This window comes from Aythya fuligula, chromosome 8 (genome assembly GCF_009819795.1).
Source record: "Aythya fuligula isolate bAytFul2 chromosome 8, bAytFul2.pri, whole genome shotgun sequence".
In the NCBI taxonomy this organism is placed as follows: Eukaryota; Metazoa; Chordata; class Aves; order Anseriformes; family Anatidae; genus Aythya; species Aythya fuligula.
This window is the reverse complement of record NC_045566.1, coordinates 19,537,510-19,555,063: the sequence shown is the minus strand read 5'-3', so window position 1 is coordinate 19,555,063 and position 17,554 is coordinate 19,537,510. Positions and strand designations below refer to the sequence as shown.

Sequence of the window (17,554 nt, the reverse complement as noted above, 5' to 3'; positions counted from 1 at the left end):
CGATTCAAATTAAATTTGTTTTTGTTCTGTGAATGAACTTTATTTTAATAACTTTGGACGCCTTGGGTCCCAGGGCTTAAAAAAAAAGATATTATATATATACTCTGTTTGATTAATTGTATGATCTTAATGAAGTAGGTTTTTCTTTTATTTTGGTATTATTACATAGCCAGTGCATAGTTCCTTATCACTTTAATTTCTTGACAAATAAAACAACCTGGCCACTTCCTTGTGTGATCTAAGAGTAAACAAGGAATGAGGGTTGGAGAGTAGCTGTGAATTGCAGTGTCAAAAGATGTGCAGCAAGTTTAATTCTTAAAATAAATCTTTCCCTTGTAGCTAGGAACTGAACCTTAGGTTTTGCAAGACTTATTCTTCTTTAAATAATTTAAATTTAAAGTACAAATGACAGAATCTTTTCAATGCAACCAGTGCAGTCCATAGCATAAGCCCTATCACAGCACGTGTGATTAAAACAAGAACAAAAGAAGTGTCCAATACACATTTTATTTAAAGGTTGCTGGCGTATTGTTTTCTGTTGGGGCTAAGGCGATCAGCTGTATGCAGACTGATCTACTACAACATGGGTATTTCCGAAGCTGGTTAGCTGGGGCCTGGGGTAAAGAGGCTTGAGTACCCAGTGAAGGCTGTGCAGCACAAGCAAGGCAGAAATAGCAAACAAGGAAAACATAAGGCTGTGCAGTTGCTGGAAGGATGTTAACGGCAAATGGGTTGCTCAACTGTGCTGGGTCATCCAGCATTTGTTGCTTTGTTGTTTTTGTTGTTTTGTTTTGTTTCCAATTTTCATTGGGCCTTTAAAATAAGCATACCCGAAGTCTGTACAATTAGGTTAATGCTAAGGGTCTTTCTGACCTCTGCTTTTTGAAGCAGATCTTTAAAGTGTGCCACCCTCTCAGCAACTCTTGCCTTTGTTATTTCTTCACTGCTATTTAATTACTATCAAAACATCATAACTTCTATGACCTGATTGTTTTCTTATTTCTGTTCAATGGTACACCAGTTAATTAGTGGTAATGCTGTTGTGAGAGCCTTTTTCTGAGAAGAAAGTCGTCTTTGATTTGTGCATGTAAGTGATAGTAATCTTTCAAAAACATTTTTTTCTCTTTTAAGGTTCCCATTGTTTAGGGTCTGTATGCATCAATATCAGATGCCTCAGAATCAATTTGCAGGTTATCTGTCACCGCTGCACTGAGTCTTTCCTAGATTCATGTTTCACAGGAGGAAAGTTGCATCAAAAATGCCATGTAAGCTTCAGCATTGATTCTGTCAATAATAGTGAAAAGCAACTTTGGCTTTTTAAGCATAACTTGGAAAAAACATAAGCCTTTCTAGATCTGTTTTCTTTAAAAGTTTTAGAAAAAAAAGTTGTTCTTGCTGCACATTTTTTTTGACTTATCTGCATGCACTGGGGTGAGACCCTGTATACAAAGAACTCTGTGGAGATTAATTTTCAAGTGCTGCTCCCTCTGCATCTTCTTGGCCCATTCTCATTTTTTTCTTTCTGGGTTAGACTACTAAATCAGAAAGCACTGGTTATGTAATAAATTACTGCATTGCTTTGGTTGGGTAAAGCAAGAGTTAATAATTTTCTTGGTTTTTAGTTTTTTCCTTAACCTTAACTCCTGCTGAGGTCATAGCTACCTTGGGCTAAGCTTTGCATTCATCATACTGTTAAATAAAACAAAATGGGGGGTGGGAGGGGATACAGTCCCACTATTGCCTACCAGTAGGAGAGTCCAAACAGAAGACTCTTTTGAGTAGCAATTATTTAATTTGCCCAGTCAAGGCACCGCGTTTGTATACTATTTCACATTGAATTTGATTATGCCCTACAGACCTGGCTGGTCAAAGGATTTGATACACATATTGGCTTGGGATTCGAGCTTTCTTTTTTATTTAAATAAAAATTTATATATAAATATATATATACATATATACATAGTTATATCTGTATATATATTGGGTATGTTTTAAGAATTTTTTCGCATGAGCGCAGCTGTTGTGATCAAATGTCTGGGAGGTAGAAGCACTGAATGAAAATAAAGGCATTTTTCAGCACACACCCACCTTCTCCATATGTCTTTACACAGGTTTATTTCTCTCTTAGTTGAACTATGGCCTCTTAACTGCTAAGAGTAGTTTTGAAGCTTGCTTTTTTTTTTTTTTTTTTTTTTTTTAAAATCCCTCTAACTTTCAGCAAAGAATCGTCTTTGCACTAGAACAGCTTCGCCCGCCCCCATACATCCATATCTCCTACCTGAAGCCTGGCATTCCAGCTTCTCCCTTAGGAGCTGAGCAGAACTGGGCTAATGCAGTTTTGAGCCTGTCAGGTCTGTTCCTCCCTCCTCTGCCCTGGGCTTGGTGATGAGTAGAGGGTTCCCCTGGCAGCATGCTCACCACTCAGCTGCCACAGGCACCTTGCTGCATTCTCCCATCCCTAAGCGCAGAGCACCACCGTCAGGTCAGCCACCTCCTGGCTGATTTTAACTCTTCTTCCTGCTGTGTCTTCATTAACACAGGGAGCTTGTTTTAGCTGAGATAATGAGTGCAATATTCGCATCTAGGAGGACAAGCCCAGAATGTACCTTTTCTTTGATAGCAGTGGTTTTTTATGTAAACTGAATTCAGTTTATGTAAACTGAATTGTCAAAAATGGTTATGATGAATTTGAAACTACAGATTCATTTTCAACACTAGGAAGAAAAATGTGGAGGGGCAAAATACTTTTCACCTTTTATTACTTGTGCCAGCTATTTTCCTTTCCTGATTGATTTACCTTCCTCCCCTCCCCTTCTCTCCACTTCTGCTCTTGGGAGGTGTTCTATTAATAGTGAAGCTATTCAGATTGCCTTTACTGGCCTACGTATGGTGAATGCTTCCAAAACCCGTGGATTAGAAGGGAGACCTTACTGTTTTTTTTTCTTTGTCCAGCTCTCCATGCTGTACTTTGTGCATAGTGTCCTTGTTGTGATCAATGTGTCCAGGTGAAAGGCCTGTTTGCCCAGTATTATAGTTCGGCTTGTTAAACAGTTTGTTTAATATCTACCAACAATATTGATTTTTGGCTTTGGGTTTTTTCCCCTCTCCTGCCTTTTCCCTGCTTCCCTGGAAAAGTTGAGTTGACTGAAGTCAAACAGCAAAAATACAGTGCATGCTTTTAAGTCTTTTTGAAAGCTGCACGTAAAATTTTCACTTTTTCTGAAAAAGCATGCTAATAGCACTGATAGTACATGTAAGGGAAGCAATTGTGGTTACAGCACCCCTGGAGCAACTCTATATTGCTTGGTCCTATCATGGCCCGGGCTGTACAGAAATACTGTTAGCTGAGTGAAACTGGTCTCACCTAGGCAGTGGCTCAGTCCCTCCTACTGGGGCAAGTAGTAACAATGCTACAATACCATTAGGGCACTACTGCGTTATTTAGTAGGTAGGCTGAATTTTGTACTGCAGTAGACATCTTTGAACACTTGTTGATACGGGAGTTTCAGCCCCAGCATGGACAAACCCCTCAGAATGGGAAGCTTCAGGTGTTAGGTTAAGCTTTAGTATGTCGAACAGTGATTCGGTCATTGTAGAAGTGGTTTGTTTTATGCTGTAGTGTTATTTTCCTTCTTCCCTTGTAACCATCTCTGCTTCTTCTCTTATGTCCTAGTTCTCTAAATAAGAGAAACCTCCACGTCTTCATCTGCTCCTTTTGTGCACTGGTGTATCCTGTCCCATTTTAGAGCAGCCCTTTTTTTCTTTAGATCAGAGTACCTTTCAAAACTTGCAGCACTGTTGTCCTCTTTCTTCTCAACTCCTTTTGTCTAGTTTCCTCTGAGCTTTATTCTCTCCCTTTTGTCTGTACCTTCCTTTCTTTCCTTCTGTGGCTTTCCCATTCACCCTCCCTGATTGTGTAACAGTGACAGCTTGCTGCCTCAAAACAGAGCATTCAAATGAATTCGCTTAGCCAATAACTTCTGTGAAGTTGCCTTTTCTAATGGTGTTATTACTCAGTGATGCACAAATGTGATATTGCCCCTACTGGTAGGCAAACGGGGGATCTGTATAAACATGGTAAACTGCTGTTTTTCTTTAAAGGAGAGCCAAAGACTTGTGCTTTACACTTTTTTTTTTCCTGGTGTAGCCATTTGATTGTCAAATCTTTGTAGGGTTTTGTGAGTTGACTGTATTATCCTAATAGAAATTTTTTAAAGTTCCTGATTGTTAAGCCTTATCCATGCATTGAATTGTGGAAAATCATTCCATGTAGTCACGCGATTTGCAATGTACTGAGATGTATCTGGGGTATTCTGACATGTTTTTAGTCTCACGTGCACTCCCCCAGCTGATGGAGTGGCTCATTTAGAGAGGGAGAAGGAACAGAAGTTTTATATTGTCAAAGAAGCCTTGTCTTAGTTTCAATCTAAATTGACTTGAATACTGATTTTAAATCTCTTCAGTTACGGGAAAGGATAATGTGTGGTGCAGATGTGACTGTTAAGCCCATTGGAACTGAAAAGATATGTCAAACTACCATTACATTAAATTAGATGTGGAAGAAGCAAACTTGTATGATGACATTGTCTCATGATGGCAAGAATTGAGTAAGGTGGGGGCAAATTCTTCTTTAGAAAAGATTAGGAATGAAGCTTTTCATTGATAATACAGTAAGTCACTTGCATTTCCCTTCCTTGATCTAACTTAAACTCTTGCAGACTGCTATTAAGGTTTTGGGGTTCAGAGAGGAATCTGAGTAGCATAATTGCTGATTTCCATTTATAATCTGGACTATAATGAAGCAGGTTAGAAGGTGGTGTCCTGAAGAACCCTAGTACAAACTAGCTGTTTCAGAGCCGCTTGTATGGTCCAAGAAATTCAGTACTAATAATCAGGAGGCTCAACAGCAGGAGTGCCAACTCATCTTCTCTGTTCTAAAGTGGGAAACAAACAAAAAACACATCAGCAGTATGCAAGTTTGGTATATGTCTGTGTGTTTGAAGACGTATTTGTAGTCTTAGAATACCTAGAAGGAACATCACAAGGCTGACTGTGGCATGATCTTACTGTCATACTCAATTTTTGTCATGTTTAGAAAACACACGCTTCCAATGCTGTTAGCACTGACTTTTTTTTAACAAAGTGTGTCAGCAACTTAATGTTTTGTATGATAATAGATCAATTTCCTTGGACAAAAAAAAAAAAGGAAACAAAATTCTTGAGTTGTCTAAATAGGAATTTAGAAATGAACTGGAAGAACATCTGCCTTCTTTGCGTGTAAACTCTGAATTTGAGGAAAGTGAAACAGCTCTTCTGAGCCACCTCTTAAGGTATGGCCTTGGTGCTAGAAGTCAGGTGGCTGGTACTTGCAGGATGTGAGCACACAGGCTACGTAGCTCAAATTGATCTTTCTCAGATCAAATGTAATCTAAAATGTTAAACCTCATTGGGGATTCTCTTTTTCATACTCAACTGTTATCAACTGCATTATTTCCTACTGAAAGGAGGATGAAAGAGGCTGAAGAGCGAGTTCAAGTTACATAAGTAAGTGATTTAGGGAAATGTTATCCCAGTCAAGCCTGTTTACACAGTTAACATGTGGTCTTTATTCTTGTGTAGGAAGAAGAATGTAGCTGTTCAGTGTTGTCACAGTCTTCAAGGCACTTATTGTCATGCAGGTAGAGCCTTGATTAGCAGGGAAAGAAGAGCAAACTTAATTTAATAATGATTTTTATTTTTTTAAATGGCAAGTGTAATATCATTCTGCAGAAACTCTCTGAACACTATGGTAAGTGAAGAGGGTGCAGCTTTTTACATCCCAGCAGCATGTGGGAATTTGGATTTGTCTGTATCCTCTTCTTTCTGCATCAGGAACATCCCAGTCATTTGAAGCTTAGAATATGTGACCACAGTAATGAAAATTGGATGTCTGTAGCTTAGTAACCTAAATAATTGTTTTTTTTCCCAGGTAATCTTTGCAATTTCAGTGAGTTTATGTAAGATGTTAGTGCAGATTGCCAGGTGTTCAACATTTTGGAACATTCAGGTACCTAACTTCATCCAACAAAGTGAGTATCTTTGGACATACAGGTTGGAAGTTTTCATACTCCAGGAAACAAATGAAAGTTTTAGAAACACACGTTATCAGTTTCAATTTAACAAAACGCAATCTTGGGAAAGGTAGAAACAACAGGTGGTGCAGTGTCTCTGAAAAGAAGAAGAATAAAAAAAGATGATGTGATTACATATGAAATGTATGTGGGCAAAATATATATCTGTAAGGAAAAAAATCTTGTGGAGTATTTGATGTTTAAGAAATTATTTGCTTCTTTGTAATGTTAAATGGATTTACTAACTCTGTGGCAGACAGTACTCACAAGTCTTTGGCATCCAAACCAGGTTGTGTACTGGATGGATCCCACAACTGGACGTGTGCACTGACCTCTTTATTTCTAGCTTTTTAAAACGAAACTTGGCAGCAGTACTTCATAAATGTATAAAGCAACTAGAGACAGAAGAGAACACTGTTCGCATTGCAGCTGCTGCACAGTTTACCAATTGGTACCTTCAATCCACAGCCTCTCCTAAGGGAAGCTGCTCTAACATGGGCAAATCTAGCACACCAAATGACTTTGGTTTTGTGATTTTAAGAAGTTCCCCTTACCCCTTTTGGCCTCTGCTTGCTGTGTAAACAGCCTCTATGCTAAGAGAAGCTTTCCCTGAAGTCAGCTTAGCAACTGTACTGGAGCTTGATTATTTTCCCTGTTTTCTATAACCGGTAGCATAGTGTCGAGAGCTCCTTCCCCATTGTGTTTGTTGCTATGGGGAAGAAGAGGTGAGGCAAGGCATGCGTGGGAGGAGGGAGGAAGAGTTGCGGGATCTGTTCTGTGACAGTTCCCCCCCCCTTCTTTGAAATCGTCTGCTTCCAGTTGTGGGATTTCTCTATAGATGACATTTTTTTCTCCTGTTTTTGTAAGCCTAGTTTTCTTTGATCTTATTAGTTCTGTACAAGTCTCCCCGAGACATTCTGCAGTCATTATCACCTTTTTGGGTGGAGTTTATTTTTTGTTTGTTTGGTTGGTTTTTTAAATAACTTTTTAACATTGGTGCATATATGCTTGGGATAGAGCTCATGTAATTTTCCAATCGTATTGATTGTATGTGATTGTGCCCTGCAGAGGTATATTTAACAAAAAAATAAAAAGGATAGTCTAGGTAATAAAGGAGACCGTGAGATTTGTTGAGTCAGGTTATGAACTATTTCTTGAATTTATTTAGGACATTGGATAAGTGAAATTCCCTGTCTGCTGTTCTCAAAAGTCAATGCTAAACAAAATGTCATTATTTCTGTTTATTGAACTGGTTCTTTAGTTGCTTTTCTCCTCCTCCTGCTGTTTTCTTCCTTTCCTGCTTTTCTTCCCCATCCAAAAAAAAAAAATCTTGAGCCTTATGGGGATGGCTGACTGTTGGAGTGCTGTTGTGAATATGTATTGTTTGTAACTACCAGAACACTTTTACTAGGAGTAGAGATTAAGTAGGATGTACGAGAAGAATTCCATAAACTGAATTCTTTGCAAATTCAGGGGAAATTTGAAGCTTTTTACATACAGGTCTAGTCGTGGGGAGACACTGAGGCCTGTAAGGCATTGAGATGTCTTCCCTTGAAATGTTAGAGGCTTTGCTGCCTGTTGGAAAGTCTCTGAGATGACAAAAAGAGCAGAGGAGTTCACTCTGACTCCCTGTGTCTTTACTCCTGCAACAGACTTTTTTAAATGTGAAAGAAAAGCCTTTAGGTATTGTGCTGAAGTGGAACAGAGCAGATTGAAGGAGGCAAAAGGCAAGAGGATCCAGAGATCCAAAAAGCAGAGTTTGTCTCTTTTTTAACCTGTAGAGCCAACAGTGTTACTTCTTACTAAAGAATGGGGAGGCGGAGACCTGTTGTGTGTGCATGGTGGTTATGTAGAAAAAGCCATATGTCAAAATGCGATTTCTTTCTTCACCTTGTTTTTCTCCCTCCTAAAGCTGACTCAGCCTCTCCCTGCTTCCACATAGTGTGTAAGGGTCCTTTGAGCTGCAGATTCAACAAACAAATACTTTATTGAGTGGAAAGGTGGTGATTCGCTACTTGGTTTGTAAATAGATGAAAGTGTCTACAAGGTCGTATCTGCTTTTCTGTCAGCATTTATATTAAATGATAAATTAATGGTGAACACTTTGAAATATCTCTCATTTTCTGTCTCGGATGAGTGTACCTTCTCTGAAGTGGGATGTGATGTCCTGACAATTGAAGGCTTCCTTCAGACCAAGGCAAGTTTATTCTCCGCTGTGCTGGAGCACAAGCGATGCTGAACAGCAGAGAAGCCGTGCCCCTCTCTTAGGGTCTGGTCTGTGCTCTGGTGGCTCTGCTGGTGTAAGCCAAGCAGCTCCTTTGAACAAGGAAGGATATTCAGAATAATCTCCTTTGCTACTTGGAGAGATCCAGCATGAGGTGCTCACTTGGCTAACCCAAAGCCCATCATCGCCGTTAGGGCCCCTCACGCATCACACAGCTGAGCTTCCTCACTGGAGGGCTCGAAACATTCAGTTCCTGTAAAGGGAGGTGTGTTTAGCTAGCAATCCAGCAGAAAAATAGGCGTTGCTACTGGTGAAGGCTTTCTTTCCCATTCTCCCACTGGTCTGAGAGTTGCAGGACGCTCAGGGGCTTTAATAAAAAGCTGCAGAGTTTCTGTCAAGCAGTTGGTTTCTAAAAAAAAAAAACATCTGCAGTGCTGTGGAGGGTCTGATCCCATTGGAAAGGAGCGGCTTTAACTCAGGAGCTTTGGGGAAACTGCATGGCAAGGAGGGGAGGCTGGTCCGAGTGGATGGCAGCTGCTGGAAAAACTTCTCACCTTTGGGTGGGGATACCAGGAGAGGAGTGAGCTGCAAAGCCTGGCCCAGAACTTGAGATTCCCTCGTCCCACCTTGCTCAGTGTGTCTTCCCTGAGCACCACCACAGAACAGCATTGAGCACTCAAAGCACGAACCGAAATCGATGTGAATTTGCTTACCTCTCAGGTATGTTTAATGGCTGTCTCTTTCTAGGTTCTTTCCAGGTTCTCCAAAACGAGGGCCATGCAAGCACATTCAGAAAACATGACTCGCCTCTCCCTGCTGCTCTCAGTCGCTCTCAGTAGCTCAGGGCTCTTTTTTGCGAAAAGCAGAGCCTGTGATGCTCCCGCAGAGCTGGCAGGGAGCCGTGTGCTGTGCTGAGGGGGCTCAGGGAAGGCAGCAGCACCCTGACACGACATCCCTGGCTGGGCCATCGTTGTCTTGTGCTTTCCCTGACCCGTGAGTGCAGCTCTGACTCCCCAGCTCTTGCCTGTGAGTGCAGCAGAGGCTGCAGGTGCCTGATCCCCTTTGCCCCAGGCTGCCCGTGCTGTAGTTGGGTTGGGTTGGGGCAGCTGGTGGCTGCTCGGTGTGAGCTGGGACCCCTCTGCAGCTTTGGGAGAACAAGTCTCTGCCCTAGCACCATCAGGCAGCCAGGGACTTGCTGTAAAGCACTTGGCATTTTGGATGCTTCCTTAGGTACAGCCCAGGCACCGCTGCTGAGTTGTTGCTTTGAACTGAACCCATAATTAACTGGCACTGAAGTGCTGCACCTAGATGCTTTTGTCAGCCACCCTTTAGGGCACAGCTCGGGCAGCTTAAAGATCCTGTCAGCCCTTCCCCAAGGGTTGGGATACCTCGAGGAAGCAGCTGGCTTGCCTGCAGTGTGGATGCCGGCAGTTGCCTCAGTTTGCAAGGAACGTGAAGTCGCAGTGCTCCTGTGCCTTGTCACACTGCTGGCGGTTCATTCACGTTAGCCCCAGCTGTATGGGGTGTGCAGAGTATGGAGATGTTTGCTCGTGGGTTGTTTTTTTACTGCCTTGAACTGCCTCAGTGTGGGATGAATGGAAGCCTGTGCGTGGGTATCTGCCTGCTGGGAGTGGAGACTCTCTGATTCCCTCTGAAGGCTCTGGGATCTGTGAGCCCGTGTGTCGCCTCAGCACATGGAAACCAGCCGCCTCATGGAGCACCCCAAGCAGGTACAGCGTGCAAGCCTGTCCTCACAGAGCACATTTTACCTCCTGTGCTACCACGTGGCCAAAAACACTGCAGTGAATCCCCGCCTTGCATCACAGATCTGCTCTGCTGGGTGCTTCCTGCCCCGGCCTGCATCAGGCAGAAAGCAAACATGAGGGGCTTGTGGGTTTGGGTGTGCTGCTGGGCACTGTTTGGAGGGGATCCTGTAGCTTCTGTGCTTGTTCTTGGTGAAGATCCCCCCAGTTTGTGGAAGAGATGAGAGCAAGCACGAAGGCACAGCAGGTACGGTGCTCGTGTTGTACAAAGCCACTGTGAGAGCGGCACTTGTGGCCACGGGCTGTGGGGGAGAACCCCTAAAGCAAAGCTGGGTGCAGAGCATGCCATCCTCTTTGGCACTTACTTCCCCAATCTTTGTCCCATTTAATTCCAGTCTGCAGCTGTGTTGTCCGCTGAGACCTTGGCTCTTACTGGGCCAGTAGCGGTTGGCTTTGGTGCCTGCAGAGCCAGCCAGCTCCTGCGCTGCCATGTTCGGAGGCAGCGCCGCTCCCTTTGTGGGGCAGCTGTGTCCTAGACCTGAAATCTGTTGCTCAATGCTGCCCCCAGCACTGCTTGGGCCAGGGTGGAGGCTGTTAACCCGCAGCTGCCCAGCTGTGCAAGTGGAAAGGTGAGGGGATTTAGGAGGGCGTGTGTTGGAAACCACGGGGCAGGAAGCGGGGTGGATTGTCCTACATTGTGCCCATTTGTTTGGGAAACGGACTGATGGGACAGTGATAGGGCTCGGGGCAGAAAGAAGCATTTTGCTGAGTTATGAGATGCTAATGTGAGGTTTACAAATACCTTAGGATGATCAGGTTTTTATTTGCCCTCCTGAAAGTTTTTTCATGAGCAGATAATTTTCTTATTGGCAAGAAATGGGCAGCTGGCATTGGTGTGCGATGGGTGGTCAAACTTTCCCTTGTCAGATTGAACTTTAAAACCTCTTTCAAACCAAACACTGTTTTTTTCTGCTCTTTGCTTAACCTTCTGCAGCTGGTCATCAGCCTTTGGCCTCAGCATCCTACTCCCCTCCCACCCTCTGCTTTCGTCTGTGCTCTGCTCAAGCACAGAAACCCAGTGGGGAAACTGCTTTGGACTGATTTGGGCACCCTCAGGTCTCGAGCAAGACTGCCTGTCTTCTCAACAACTTGTCTTTACATCCCAAAAGCAGAAGGCTGGAGGCAGCGGGCCAGGTAAGAGAAACCAATTCCACTCTTCTTTCATTTTTAATTAACTCCTTGTCACAGGTTCATTTCCCTTTGTAGGAGCCTGTGAACCCAGGCTGCTGCCAGCCTGCTCTCTTGTTCCGGGCATGGGCCAGAGGAGCTGTTTGGAGAAGGCTCTGCCAGCCCGGCTCTCACACGGGCCTGCTGGTGCTTGTGCTGTGCTTGGGTCTTGTCCCTTGTGTGCACCAGTCCCTGAGCTGGCTGGAAAGGAGCAGTGCTGATTTGCTCTCTGCTCCATTTGGGGGCTCTCAGGGGATCAGGGAAAGCTCTTTTTGAGCGCATAAGTCATCTTCAAGTGGTGTGAGCTGCTGGACTGCCTGGTACTCCCTGCGAGTGCTGCAGGACGTTTGTGCCACAGCAGAGAGCGATGGCAGTTTCAGCCCGGCGTGTCTGGGGGAGCTCCCCAAGCTGGGGGCTCTGAGCCCCATTTGTGGCTGCCCTTCCCTGTAGAGCCGAGCGGCGGCAGGGTGGGGATGTGCTGTGCTGGCTGCAGCCCGGCTGTGTCACACGGCAGGCGTGGGCTGGGGGCTTCTCTGCCTTTGCCTGGAGTCTTCTGGTTTCAAGCTGATTCAGCAACTTGCTTCTTGGCTTTCTACACTTCTCCCAGAAAAAATGAGCCCTTCCCAGTTTGTACATTCTTCCCTGCCAGTAACCCTTTTTAGACAGCGATGTTGCTGTAATGCTTTTGGGATCCTTCCAGGATGAGAGCGGTTGCCATATGGATGCGTGGCAGTGCTGCAGGGGGAAAGGGGAAGGCGAAGAGCTGCGGAGGGAGGCGGGCCGCTTCTCAGCAGAGTGACACGGCACTGAGCTGGCCTCAGCTAGGGAGGGCTCCTGCTCTAACGGGCAGCCCTCCCTTCTTGTAGAGGGCGTTCTCTGCAGGCCTTGTGTTTCCCCTCGTCCTGAAAATGCTGTGTACGTGCACTGGGTGGGCTGAGCTGGCCAAAGTGGCTGATAAATCTGAATTAAGGCGTTAAGTGTAAAATTCTGTATCACCTCCTAACTTACGGAGTCGGGACTGTACCATGCAGTCTACACGTGCTCCCTTCCCCTGTGTGCTGGGTTTTATGCATAGCGCGAGGCGCCAACATCTGCCTTTGCCTTGAAAGAAGCAGGCAATCGTGCTCCTTGTGACCATACCTCTCCCAAAAGCATCTGAACAGCTTTCCTTTCTCTTCCCCTCCTGCCCTGGGTGGTTTTGGTGTCAGGGCGGCTGACTTCCTGCCTGGTTTAGGTTTTGCTCTTCGTGGTGTTGCAGCTGCTCTGCACACCCGTACTAAACCTTTTGAAAGATAATCTGTTTGTTTTTACCACCAAGAGTGGCCATGGCCTGAGCAAGAACATCTTGTTTTGGCATGTTTTCTTGCAGTGCTTGTTGCTATGCTATTAGCTGGAGAGGGCCCCTCAGGGCTCAACGCAGCCTTGGTGCCAAATGAGGTAATCGCTGCTTTTGCAGAAGAACTGGAGCCCAGATGAAGTTGTTGCTCAAGAGCCCGGTGAGGGGACTGTGAAAGAAGGCAGAGGTCTCCCACATCCCAGATCACCAGGTGCTGCAGAGACAGGCAGCACCGGTGGTGAACGCAGCTTGTCCTTGCTCTGGTTCCTCACACGGCAGCGCGGTTACTGCAGCGCTGAGCGCACGGGGGCAGGCGGAGACCCAAGCTGGATGCTTCTCTTCCACAGCGGGCACGTCCTGGGCAAGCTGCCAGCCCTTTCCAGCAGTTGTTTCCCAAGCTGCTGTGGCTGTGGTCTGTGAGCTTCCTCCCGCAGGACACGTGAATAAACCCGACAGAGTCACGTAAAGGGCATCTCCAAACCACTCCGTGCAGAAGGCCTTGCGTGCTGCTTCATCAGCCCCTGCATGGCCAGCAAGGGTTTGCTGCCAGTGCTGGTGGGAGGGGCATCCCTTGCTTTAGCAGAGGTGGAAATGTAAATGATCTCTGGCTTTCTAGGAGACTTTTCAAGACCTGTTTTTGCTGGAATGTGGTCACTGATGTTAGTCTCACCTCCTCAGGTAACAGGGACAGTCAGTTTTTATCGCAGCATGGATGGGAATAGCTGCAATACCCTGGCTACACCATATGATTGTATGTAGTGCGCTTTTTAGGGACTGAAGATGCTCAGCGCTTGGAAGGACTGGAAGAGGGGAAGGAAACGGTCAAACATTTTGTCTAAGGCTGGCTTGTCTGCCAAGCTTGTGGCACCTAGGGGCCCTCCACACGAGGAAGCTGGGTAGGAGCTGTACAGAAGCATAAATGCAACTGAACTGCAGACCCAGCTCTGGCAGCTGTACAGTGGGGGAGGCTCAGACCTTTGATCCACATGTCCTTGCACCAATTTGCCAGGGCTGCTTAAAAACAGGCACCCGGGGCTGTAGGAAAGCACTGTTCTCATTATGTCATGTGTAAAAGCAGAGTGTGCTCCGAGGCATTCCTGCTCCTGCTTCGTCCTGCAGCTGCAATATGAAAGGGCAATGGGAGGGGGGTACAGTGGCGGTCCTGCTGCTCGGGTGCTGTGACAATACTGGGGATTTCTTGGGCAGGCGGGTGCCTAGTGAGCTCTCTCTCTGGTTCCAGGACAATGCATCTCTTTGTGGTGTGTCTCTTCAGCGTCTGGGGCCTGGCTGCCCCTAAGCCCTATGTTGTGGAAGATATTTGCACTGCGAAGCCCCGCGACATCCCGGTGAACCCCATGTGCATCTATCGCAACCCTGAGAAGAAGTTCCAGGAGGGCGAGGGGCAAGAGCCAGGGAAGGGCAAGAGCAAGATCCCGGAGTCCACTAACCCCCGGGTCTGGGAGCTGTCAAATGCCAACTCGCGCTTCGCCATCGTCTTCTACAAGTACCTGGCCGACTCCAAGGACAATGGAGAAAACATCTTCATGTCGCCCCTCAGCATTTCTACAGCCTTCGCCATGACCAAGCTCGGAGCGTGTGGTGACACCCTGCAGCAGCTCATGGAGGTCGGTGGTGTTTCCTCAGCCCTTCCCTGTAGCCGTCACCAAGGGCTGAAAGGCTGCAGAGGTGACGGTGGCCAACAGCTGCCGAGAGCCATCCGTGTCAGGGTGGCTCTCTGGCTTGAGAAGCACCATTGGGTTAAACAGCCCCTGGGGAGGAAGACGTGAGGCTGCTCGTGCCTCGTTGTGTTCAGATCCCAGCTCTGCAGGGACCACCTGTGGTCATCTGCAGTCTGGGGGCAGACCAGCAAAATGCTGAAATCCTTCCCCTCTTGGCCAGCCCCCCCTGCTGAGGGGACCCTTCTCTCGCTGAGCCAGTGCCCTCCCATAGGAGGTGGTGCCAGGGATCCCAGATGTCTGTGAGCGCTGTGCTGTGGGATTTTCTGTGCCTAAAGCCTTGAGCTGGAGACTAGCTGACAAATTCGAATTGTTCTTCCAGTTGGCAGCTAGGAACAGATTAGGGAGAAAAAAATGCGCTGCAGAAACCTACCCTCAAAGCAATTGCTACATCCTAGAAAACAGATAACAAGTACCAGAATTACTCAGCAGACCATGAGAATTGCTCCTGGGAAGGAGCAGCCTTCGGCCTTCTCATGGGAGGGCTTAGCCCAAACCTCCTGTGGCCTGTGCTGACCCAGGAGCTGCCTCCAGGCCCCTGCCATGCTGCCCGCCTTGTGTGAGGCCCCCTGGGGCTGGGGCAGGGGGGTTGAATCCCTGAGCATGGACTGTGCTGGTTGTAACAGCGCTGGGGAAAGCCTGGTGGCTCACATGTTGGGCTGGAACTGGTTCCCTGACAGAGGTTGGGGGCACAGAGGAAAAACTTGGGGGGCAAAAGCTCTGAAGGCCTGTAGAGCTCTCAGTTCTGTGGCTTAGGCTGGTGAGGGAGGGCAAAGGCTGCTGGTGGGATCCTGGAGCTGTGGGGGAGTACAGGAGCTGGCTGGTGAATCTCTTCTCGCTGCTTGGCCCCTCCAGGTCTTCCAGTTTGATACTATTTCAGAAAAGACGTCCGACCAGGTCCACTTCTTCTTTGCCAAGCTCAACTGCCGGCTTTACAAGAAAGCCAACAAATCGTCGGAGCTAATATCAGCCAACCGCCTCTTTGGAGAGAAATCTTTGGTCTTTAACGAGACCTACCAGAACATCAGCGAAATAGTGTATGGAGCCAAACTCTGGCCGTTGAACTTCAAAGTGAGTGTGAACTTCTGTTGTTTGTGTGTGTCTTTTTTTTCTGTGTGGGTTTTTTTTTTTTTTTTTTTGGTTTGTGGCAGAGGGAGGGGAGTGTTTTTTTCCTCCCTGCCCTTCTGCTTTTGCTGCGTCCTCACCTCCTGCCCGCAGGCAGTGCCACGCTCTGGGCATGCAGGACACAAGTGAAGGCAGGCGGGAGGACAGGACACAGCTCCTCCTGTCCCAGCTCCTTAACCACAATCACTTCGCAGCTCCTAATTTCTAAACACTGCAGCACTGTGCGGTGTCCTTCCTCAGCGTGCACCCTGTAATGCCTCCTACAGAAGGGTTACAAAGAAGTTTTTTATAACCCTTGACTTAACCTATTTTGGTCTCGTCCTTCAGGAGAAGCCAGAGCTTTCCAGGAAGATCATAAATGAGTGGGTGGCTAATAAGACAGAGAGGCGCATTACAGAAGTGATCCCAGAGGGAAGCATCAATGATCTCACTGTCCTGGTCCTGGTCAACACCATTTATTTTAAGGTACAGCTAACAAAACTTGGTGGAGCAGCCAACTTCCCTGGGGGGAGTAATGATGCTCATGTTTGTCTCTGTGCTCCTCAATCTCCCTTGTAGGGGCACTGGAAATCACAGTTCCCGACTCCGAACACAAGACTGGATTTGTTTCATAAAGCCAACGGGGAGACCTGTCAAGTCCCAATCATGTACCAAGAGTCCAAATTCCACCACGCATCCGTTCCCCAGGACAAAGTGCAGGTGATGGAGCTGCCTTACAAGGGGAACGATATCACAATGGTGCTGGTCCTGCCCTATGCTGGGACGCCGCTGGTGGAGGTAGAGCGAGACCTGACATCGGAGAAGCTGCAGGACTGGATAGACTCCATGCGGGAGGTCTCTCTCACAGTCTCTCTCCCTCGCTTCCGCATTGAGGACAGCTTCAGTGTCAAGGAGAAGCTGAGAAAAATGGGGCTGGAAGATCTCTTCAGTCCAGAAAATGCGAGACTCCCAGGTCAGATGTGGAAATGGGGTGGTGGAGGTGGAGGTATAACCGCTCCTCTGCAGGTGCCAGGGCAACACGTGAGGAAAAAGACTGTGCCCACATTGAAGTGATGCTACACCCATGAGGGACTCAGTGCTCTGTCCTCATCGAGGACGCACAGCCCTGCTCAGCACCAAGGGCATGGGAGTTGAGTAATCAATTACAGTTGATGGAGGATATCCTTGTTTTAGGGCAAATGTGCCTTCTGTTTTGAACACAGGTCATGAAAGGTCATGAAGGATGGAGGTGTTTTGTATCTTGAGCTGCTCTCTCCATACATTGTTGTAACTCTCCCCATTCTGTTATTCTGGGTTTCAGGCATAGTTGCAGAGGGCCGTACAGACCTGTACGTATCTGAGGCTTTCCACAAAGCCTTCCTTGAGGTAAGCCTTCTTTTGTCCCAGGATATGTTTTGCTCTTTCTTTTAAAAACTTGAAGCATAAAGGGAAAAAAGTAGCTCTGGACCAGTGGTGGTCACTTCCTCAGTGATTTGGGGCTCTGGGGTAAGGTAGAACCTCAGTACCTTGAGCGTGTAAAGGTGCTCAGCCCCCAGTGATGCTGCAGGTGTTGGGAGCACAAGTAGGACACGATGGGAGCCTGAGGCCTGATCCAAAGCTTTGTGACAAGACTCAAGTGCTCTTTCCTGCTTATTTCATGGCAGGTGTGTGCCGGGTGGGTGGCACAGCTTGGCACGGTTGGGCTGGCAGTGCTATCCTCCTGCCTTCCTTGGGTAGAGATCTCCTCTTTACCAATGTAAAAGAATGTGCTCTGACCTGTGCTGTCATCTTGTGCTCCAAACTGGTGGGGTAGGAGGGAGAGCCCTCCAACTGCTGCATAATGCCTGTATTTTAAACCCATCTTCTCTTTTGGTTGGTAGGTGAATGAAGAAGGCAGCGAGGCATCAGCGGCCACAGCCGTCCTTGTCTCCGGCCGCTCCTTCCCTATGAACAGAATTATCTTTGAAGCCAACAGGCCCTTCTTGCTTTTCATCCGGGAAGCCGCCCTCAACACCATCATCTTCATGGGCAGAATATCTGATCCTTGCTCCTAA

At 46.8% G+C, this 17,554-nt stretch overlaps 1 protein-coding gene across 1 annotated transcript; it reads left to right on the top strand.

Moving 5' to 3' along the window:
- Nucleotides 1-13,904: 13,904 nt before the first annotated feature.
- On the top strand, nucleotides 13,905-17,554 carry SERPINC1 (serpin family C member 1). Its single transcript, XM_032192561.1, has 6 exons — nucleotides 13,905-14,285; nucleotides 15,252-15,467; nucleotides 15,849-15,986; nucleotides 16,080-16,473; nucleotides 16,822-16,886; nucleotides 17,381-17,554. Exons 1-6 carry the CDS (start codon nucleotides 13,905-13,907, stop codon nucleotides 17,552-17,554), a joined length of 1,368 nt encoding a protein of 455 aa, XP_032048452.1.